This window comes from Medicago truncatula, chromosome 8 (assembly GCF_003473485.1).
Source record: "Medicago truncatula cultivar Jemalong A17 chromosome 8, MtrunA17r5.0-ANR, whole genome shotgun sequence".
Classification (NCBI taxonomy): domain Eukaryota; kingdom Viridiplantae; phylum Streptophyta; class Magnoliopsida; order Fabales; family Fabaceae; genus Medicago; species Medicago truncatula.
Window position 1 is genome coordinate 7,803,965 of NC_053049.1, and position 9,330 is coordinate 7,813,294.

General features: G+C 33.7%; 1 protein-coding gene across 2 annotated transcripts; it reads left to right on the forward strand.

The window, feature by feature from the left end:
- The first annotated feature begins 1,049 nt into the window (after positions 1 to 1,049).
- On the forward strand, positions 1,050 to 7,901 carry LOC11420702 (25.3 kDa vesicle transport protein). Of its 2 annotated transcripts, none has more exons than XM_003627317.4 (6): positions 1,050 to 1,194; positions 2,002 to 2,234; positions 2,945 to 3,105; positions 3,198 to 3,344; positions 5,254 to 5,330; positions 7,321 to 7,901. In XM_003627317.4, exons 2-6 carry the CDS (start codon positions 2,047 to 2,049, stop codon positions 7,402 to 7,404), a joined length of 657 nt encoding a protein of 218 aa, XP_003627365.1. In that variant the 5' UTR covers positions 1,050 to 1,194; positions 2,002 to 2,046; the 3' UTR covers positions 7,405 to 7,901. The 2 variants fall into 2 exon arrangements, with proteins under 2 accessions (XP_003627365.1, XP_024629448.1); XM_024773680.2 differs by having other exon boundaries at positions 1,064 to 1,194; positions 1,985 to 2,234.
- The last annotated feature ends 1,429 nt before the right edge of the window (positions 7,902 to 9,330 follow it).

Here is a 9,330-nt window from a genome sequence, read left to right on the forward strand (position 1 = left end):
AATAACTTTCTAGAGTATATAAACTTATTTAAGTTTCATAAATAATTTTTAAAAGGGTCACAATTCAAACCCCCTTTCTTGTGATTATTTCTTCCACTTCAGGTAGAACGACATGCAGGATCATGACTTCCAGTATCACCTTCATCATTCTTATTTCCACTTCCTCCAAAGACATAATCAAACAATCCAAAACTTCTTGGTGGTTCTATTTGTTGGTAGTCATATGAAGAATTTGTTAATGAGTCATGGTGGTAATTCACCAACAAAATCACAATCACAACAACATATACAATGAAAGTTCAAAGTTCTAACATCAAAGTCCCAATTTTTTTCTCTAAAATTTCATCTAGTTTTTGTTACCTAAATACTCAAATTAAGAGTGTTAATTTAAAATTACCTTGAACTTAATAAATAAGAGATTATTTTTTGTGGTGTTCGGGATTCGAACCCCATACCTTGCATATATTATGCATTATCCCTGAGTTGAGCTAAACTCACGTGCATACTTAATAAATAAAAGATGAATGCACATTTCTTTTTGTTTTTTTTTTGTATAACCCGGGTATCCTCCGCGCGCAACTGCGGAGACTAATCCCTCGAGCATTGTGGGACCCAAATGGGCGGCATGCTCTCCCTAAGAGTTTTAAAGCTGCTGCATGCCCAACACTTTTTTTTTTTGTTTGAGTTTAATAAATAAATATATGAATAAACAAAAAATCATCTAAAATTAACTACTCTCTCTGTTTTAAAATGAGTGTCGTTTTAGCAAAAAAAAATTGTTTCAAAATGAATGTCACTTTCAATTTCCAATGCAATAATAACCTTTTCTTTTCAATTTTACCTTTCAATTAATATTATGTTACACTACTTCCAAAATATTATTTTTTCTTTAATGAAAAATAAACCAATAGTTGATTAAGATAATTCGGTAAAATTGTCATGATATTTGACTACTTTATTTCATTCCTTAATGTGTGTAATTGTTAAAACGACACTCATTTTAAAACGAAGAGTGTATTAATTTATTATTATTGAATGAAGAGTGAAGCTGTGTGTTATTCACTCAAAAAAAAAAAAAAAACACAACAAAATCGCAATTCGCAAATCGCAAACGGCAAGCAGGAACAAATCGCAAATCTGAACAAAGAGAAGAAACGGCAACACCAGAGTCGCAAATCGCAAGCAGGAACAGAAGTAAGTAATTGGTTTGTGTAAAAAAGATAAGATTCAGATTCCTTCTTCTCCTGTTCTTGTATTCTTGTGCTTTTTTTTAATATGAGATTCGTTTCCTTTTCTCCTGTTCAAATTTCTGAATTTTCCTGTGATTTTTGTTCTCGACCTGAAAAGGTCCAAAAACGGTCACGGTGGCTGCTGATACCGTTTTGTAACGGCCGCAATCCCGGTACCGGTCCGTTTTTTGAAACCCTTGATCACATGTGTCAGTGTCATGTCGATGTTAGACATTGGATACACCTTCGATCAGAAGTGTTGGTGCTATAGAACTGAATGTATGAGGCATTGTCATTATCGAAATTGCAAACACACCCTCTAGTGTCTCTCTAGTTGGTCATTTTGGTCCTCAAATTTGTTTTTCTTTTGTAAATTTAGTCCATAAAACTACAAACAAAAGAGACAGTTGGGGATGAATTTGTAATTTTAATACATTCAGGGACTATGACGACAGTGCCTCATATATTCACACATGCAGGGATCAAAATGATTTTGTAAAATAACAACCCTTGATTTTCTACTTTACACTTAACTCACTTTAGAGGAGCCAAATTCATGGTATGGAGGCTGTTTGATGGTAGTGTATATGAGGAATTTTGTCATTAAAATTGAGTATGTTTTTACTTCATCTGTTAATAACTTGAATGAAAAAAAGTAAAGGAAAATAATTTGGTTTTTGCCTTTTATATTTTGTCTGGGTTTTAACTCTCTGGTCAGCTTTGATTTTTGATTGTATTTTGGATTGGTAATGTAGTCTGTGTTTTGGTTTAGTTGCAAAATTCAAGATTCTGAAAGGGAGATTGTGTTCCGAGAAAGATGGTTAAGTTGACTATGATTGCCCGTGTTACTGATGGTCTTCCATTGGCTGAAGGAATGGATGATGCTCGCGATCTTAAAGATGGTGAACTTTACAAACAGCAAGTCAAGTCTTTGTTTAAGAATCTATCAAGAGGGCATAATGAGGCATCAAGGATGTCAGTTGAAAGTGGTCCTTATGTTTTTCAGTATCCTTCTCATATATTATGCTTATATATACTCTGTATAGAATAGCCTAATTATTCTGCTGTTATACTATGAGACACATCCAGATCCTTATGTTTTCAATAATGAGGCATTGTTCTTCAGTTGAAAGTAGTCATGTAAGAATAGTCCCATTGTTCTGCTGTTATACTATGAGACATACCAAGTGTCTGAGTGCAGCAATTATAATGAGTGGGCAATATTTTGTTTGAGAATTGATAACAATATCATATGCAGTATTGAATGATAGGCGATTTTTTAGAATTGTAGAGAATATAGATGTCTACAGTCTGTTGTTACTTTGGGTGATGTTATCTTCCACTAAATGCCGGGCATCAGATTGAAATGCTTGACTGGGAATTACTTTATTTATCGACATGTATATTTTCGTTGCTAGTTCTGCAAATCTTAGTGTTTTGAACATTAGAGGAAGCTATGGCCTGTATTCTTTGTTTTGATTGATATCTCCTTTCTCTTTTGAATCACAATTATATTGGTGCTTTTGTATATGGTATCCATGTGAAAAATAGAATACTACATTGTTTTTCAAAAACCTAGCTTCCCAAGCAAGTTGATATTGTTTTCATTATCTTGAAATTTTGTGGTCTTATTATATTACAAATTAGTTAGATTTTGTTGCGTTAGTTTTATTTGAAAGAGTTTCATAGCCCAAAATGACCTTAACACAAACAAGTTATATTATAGAAGGACGGGTCTGTTACTTGACAATGTGTGATCGGGCATACCCCAAGAAACTAGCATTTCAGTATCTTGAAGAGCTCAGGAATGAATTTGAGCGTGTTAATGGGTCTCAAATTGAAACTGCTGCCAGACCTTATGCCTTCATTAAGTTTGGTAGATATCAGTTTCTGTATTGTCACATACCATTTAGCACTCTTCTCTTTTTCCAATGGTGTTTAATTTACCTTTTTTCTTTTGTTTAATAGACGCATTTATACAGAAGACAAAGAAACTTTACCAGGATACCCAGACACAGCGTAATATTGCAAAGTTGAATGATGAACTTTATGAAGTCCACCAGATTATGACTCGTAATGTGCAGGAAGTTCTTGGTGTTGGTGAACAGTTGGATCGTAAGTTATTCTCTGTATTTTCGGAATAATTCTAGTTTATGCAATTTAGCTGCTGATTGCTTGATAATTTTGAATATAGTATAGGTCTGTATTGTATATGCATCCACTGCAGTTGGGTTTTCATGATTACTATATTTCTAATAAATTCATTCATAAGAAATGAAGCATGGGTTAGGATCTGTAAAAGGTTCTTTTTTTTTTTTGCTTATAACATACAACAAAGTCTTGATCTTTATTATACTTTTATGTGTATAACAACATGCTATATTTCATCTAACCATTCATGGTCCTGGTCAACTATGCCTTGAGTTTCAAATTAGAGGGAGCTAATGCTCAATGGGGAAAAGGGTGTCTTTGCAAAACAGAGGATGGACAATTCTGCCCTAGGCGCCTCAAACTTCTGCCGGCACACCTGAGGCATTAGCCTCACCTGCAATTTTTCTCAACAAAATTTTATCACGTTTAACTTAAACCATAACTGAATTTATCAACAATGATACGTCATAACACTTCTAACTCATGGTTTAACCAAGACTTTACTACTAATTTCTCAATCCTAAGGTATCAATTTCATTAATTTCATTTCTACTAGAATTGAGATATTTTAATTCTACATGCATTGCAGTTTCTATTGCTCTACTAATTTCATCAACATTCATCCCTTAACTAAATATCAGCTTACTAAGCAAGGTAGTCAAAATTGCGATTCAACTCGTAGGATCGTACGATCTTGACACCCTTTGGCATGCTAGAGTATGGTCGGAATCGGGATTTGGTGGGTGCGATCAGGATCGCTGCGGAAAATCGTAGGAACGGCAGAAACTGCGATTCATTCTGTTGGTTTATCGTCCTTGAAGTTTCGGGTCCCGCGACCCGGTATCAACAAAAACACTTTTTTTGTTCAGAAACCCGAAAAAAATATCCTGTGATTCCTCCCCAAACTTGCCTAGGATCTCGAGTCTGACTACCTTGTTACCAAGAACTCACCTTAACCACAATAGGGTGAACCTTACCTGGATAAGAACTCACCTTAACCACAATAAGGTGATCCTTGCCTGGATTGAAGATGAAGATGAAAATAGGATTCTTCAAGCCTTGTGGGTTTCAAACTCTATTTTCTTCTAATAGCTCAAATTTAGTCTTTACTCTCTAATTCTCTTCCGATAAGCCTTCTTCTATTAACGGAGGTGAAGTCAAATCTTCAAGAGCATCTTACATGCAACTCTGTCTTTGAAGGAATTGGAGAAAATTGCAACTATGAAGGCGAGGGAGTTTGGGTTCGGTGGAGGGTAGGGGAAGAAGAAAAGAAAAACTGATTTTCTTCCTTCCGAAATGCTACAATTGCCTAGGAAATTTACTGAATTGCCTCTCCTTCACTTAGAAAAATTTGTTAACTACTCTTGAATTTCTAACTAATTACTTCTATGCTACCAAGGCATTGTGACCGAATTTAGATTAATAATGTGGTAATTAATCAATACTTCCCAATACAAATTATTAGGATATCACACTAACAAAGCCTTGGACCTTCTAATAATTTGAAAAGGCTGCGGCAGTAAAACAGCAATATAAGTCTGTCCTGCCTAATGTTAAATAGAAGGAACATAAGATGATTCTCCAATAGGGTGTTGATTCTATCTTGAGAAGCGACAACATCATCTTCCAATGCATGTGATCTCCCATTCCTATTTTCTTAACCTGGATACATTGTTCAATGTAGATTTTTATCAGAAACTTGTGCTAAAATTTCTTAGTTCCACATTTTCACCTGCATGATCTTGATAGATGGTTTCTTCTTATTTCTACTTCTCATATGGCTTTTATTTCTGTTTGTATGTTGTTATATTTACTGCTTTTAATTCCTTTGTGAAAGTTATCTTATACATATGATTTAAAATCAAATATGCAGAGGTCAGTCAATTGTCCAGTCGCTTATCATCTGAATCCCGCATATATGCTGACAAGGCTAGAGATTTAAATAGACAGGTTAGTCATTTTCAGTTTCGCTGTAGCATGCACATGATATCTACGCCTTCCATTTTCATATGAACATTGATGCATGTTCATTTAGTTCTGACCTCTGAAGCTATCCTGCTGCAGTTGTAAATTGGTTCGTGCTATATGCTTTTACAAATTAGATAGAAGCATGCAGTGTGTGGAGTGTTTCATAGAGCTTTTATGATTTATGCATTTTTTTATTGCCTTTTACCTAATCAATGCTTCACAAATTTGAAACATGACACTTTCTTTACCTTTTGGTTATAGCTCTCAGTAGCTGTGGAATATAAGAGTCTGTTTTTTCAAAATATTATTCATTTGCATTCCCTTTGATTTTTTTATGTGCCAGTTTCAGTTTGTGTCGTGTGGTTATTTTTAGCATATGATTGTCAGTTAGAACTATAACCCAATGGGCTATCATCGAAAGACATTCATTCGATATTTTACGGTCTTTTAATTTATAAAAGTCCTTTAACATTGCATGGACTGCCAATGCTTGCAGATAATATGTAGGTTAATATAGTAGGTTTTCTCAAGGTTTCTAAATGCAGGTCAAAGATTTTTGTTATCACTGTTACTTAAGTTGAATAATTCCATGACGTTCCACTTTAGTAAAACGGCAACCTGGTTGTATAAGTTCCAGTCACAATGGTGCCCAAGGAAGGGTTCCATTTTTGATATATTTTAGGTTAAATTAATCCAATGGTCCCTTAACTAATTACCAGTTTTCATTTTGGTCCCATAAGTCTTAAAATCATCATTTTGGTCCCTCAACTTCTGAAACAAATTTCAAAAATGTCATTTCCGTCAAATAAGTAACTGCCGTTTTTTTATTTGATTTTAACCATTCGATTGAATATCCATTGTATCTATAGTGAACCGTCAGCACCTAATTTTTTTCACCATCTTCTCTCTTCTTCTTCTTCTTCCTCGTATCATCATTATCCTTTTCTTTCAGCGAGGAACTGTTGCAGGGTGGGCTGAGCTGCTGATATGGCTGCATATATGCAGCTGCTGCTGGTCTCTCTCATTAGGACCTGTGGTTGGTTTTTGTTTTGGGGTGGTTTTTAAGGGGATTGTTCGAGCCGGTGTTAATGTTGCAACCGATTTCCCCTTGCACGGGCTTGTTGGTTAATAATATTTTGCCGTTTCAAAAAAAAAAAAATCATTATCCTTTTCCAGAATTTTTTTCTTCTTCCAACAAACTAAATCCCTTCTCTATAATTGAAACTTAAATTTACAAATCCAAACTCAGATTCACAAAATCTCAAAAGCAAAATCTAGGTTCGGATTTGTGGTGTTTCCGATTCGTCATTCCAGCAAAACTTGAAGAAGTTGGAAAATGGCTTATCCGGTCTATTGTTGAAATCGAAGAAGTTGAAATAAGAATGAATTAGGGGACCAAAAAAAAAAAACAGACCTGAAAATGAAAACGGTGAAGAGCGTCATAAAAAAAACCTTCTCTCTTCTCTTGCTCCTTCATTTTCACGACAACAACACAGAACCCCAACAACAACAACCTTAACATAACCTCCAAACCACAGCATTAAAAAACCGCAATTTATAGGGATTTATTAGTTTTCAATATGTTGAATTAACGTTAAATTAACAAATCCAGGATGAAACTAACTATGTTGAATTAACGGTTTGTTGATTCCTTTATAACTGTTCATGAAGAATTGTTTTCTGCATGAAATCACCTCAATACACACCAACTGCCTCACCTCACCTCACCTCACCTCACCTCAATCCTTTGTCCTGTTTACCATTTTTCTAATTCCAAGGGTATGGGTTTTCAATACAAGCATGTTAGGATTCTATATTAATGGTAAGGTAAGCCAATAGAAATGATATAACTCTGCCTAGTGTTGGAATGCGATGCATTCTTTTGAAACTTATGTGTTCTGCCTTATATATTTGGGTTGTAGTTGTTGTCAGCATTGTGGATATATAACTTAAAATGAAATATTTGCTGCAGGCTCTGATTCGGAAATGGGCCCCTGTTGCTATTGTTTTTGGAGTTGTCTTTGTACTTTTCTGGCTCAAGAACAAAATTTGGTGATCAAGCTTAGCATTTGACTTCCTGAACCTAGACTGTGTGGCCATGGCTTCTTGTCTTCCTCATATACGACTATCAAGATTTATCTGCTCAGTTTTGTGGGAACCAAACCCTACATAAACTAGGTGATGTCTACTTTTTGTGGACAAATTATGAAGAAATATCCTGTGTTACTTCTGAGAAAGGCTGGATCCGACTTTCTGGAATAGAAACATTTTACCTCTATATTTAGGTGACAAGACATGAAAAAACTGGATTCCCTTGGGGATGCATATAGACATTTCTTCTTGCTACCCAATTATTTTCAGGATTACTGTGTTAATGAGTTATATATTGGCTCCTCGATATTTTGTTTTTCGGCCTTAATTTTGAACACCTGAAATAGAACTGCATTTTGTATGGTTAGTATAACGAGTTAGTGTGATATGTTTGTTCTTAGACTGGTAAACCCTTTTCACTTTCGTTTATACAAGTTTACTTGCACTTAATGCAATGATCAAGATCTACTGGATCCAATATCTAGCTTTTTCCTTTTCTTTTCTTACATGTTGACATATTGTTGTTATTTAAACCGGTCATTGTGCATGTATAGTTTGAACCATGCATTCATTATCACTAATCATTGAAGATACACATACACCAACAAAACAAGCCGTTAAGGGAGGAACACATCTTCAAGGATGAAAGTTGTAAGCTTATCTTGCTTAGGAGAGGTTGAAAAGCTATCCCAGTTTTGTGGTATACCTAAACAAGGAGGTAATTTGCAGATATGACAATCTTCAGTATGTAGAGGAGCAATGTCAGCTGGGAGAAACATGGCTGTTTGATATTGCAGTGGGAGAACAAAATATGGAGAAAACTTGGACACAATTCTAATGTTGACCAGTTATAATATAACAACTTCAAAGAATGACCGTGTAAACGTTGCTGTTTGTTCTTGTTAACCTTCGTTTTCTCAAACCTCTGCCATCCAAATTCTGGGCACCGCCAACAACTGCAAGTCAGCTTTCGTCGCTATAGCAGTTGCCTGTTGTCCTATTGCAGTTTCGCATACGTTTGTTAACCTTAGTTTTGCCAAAGAAACGGTTTTCACATTAAGGAGGATGAAATTTAACTTCTTTTTTTTTTTAATAAAGGATGAAATTTAACTTGTTAATGCATGCATATACTTTCATAAATGATTCCATAAAGAAAAAAAAATTAAATATTATTATTAACAGAAAGTTTAATGAGTATAAAATTATTATTTTTGAATTGTGAAATTTAGTAAATACCAAGTTTAACGTTGTTGATTCTTCTTGACGTTCAATTTGGATAAGTTAATTTAGGTTTTTTTTTTTTAATATTACTATGATTTTGTCAAAAAAAGAATTCAATTAAATACGATTGAATTGTAACTCACACAAATAATCATATATTTTCTTTTTGAATAACAAATAATCATATCTTATCAAATAGATAATTATAAATGCAAGTATTTTATACAATGAAATATGATTAAATGCTTGTATAATTTTTTATATACAATTGATTCATAGGTATGAAACTATATCATTAATAAAGAGTTATCATTTTAGAAAAATGAGTTTAATGATTATTGTACATTAGTTAAAAAAATTGGAAAAAAAAGTAACAATATAAAGTTTCAACTTATGTAAAATTATGTAAACTTTTATTTAAACATAAAAAAAATTAGCTTAGGAGAAGCACACTCTCATGTAAATTTCATATCAGCCGATTCTTGATTTAAAAAATTAAAAACTTTAGAGTAAAATTAAAATCATGTGTGAGCATCAGATTCAATCATATATTACATTTTTTTTTATGTAAAATTATTAAAACTTAATTAATTTTCCATTTTTTATTTTGTACCGAAAAACATTATAGTCTTGATTTTGTAAAAATAAAGATAGCTCGCTAATTGTGGTG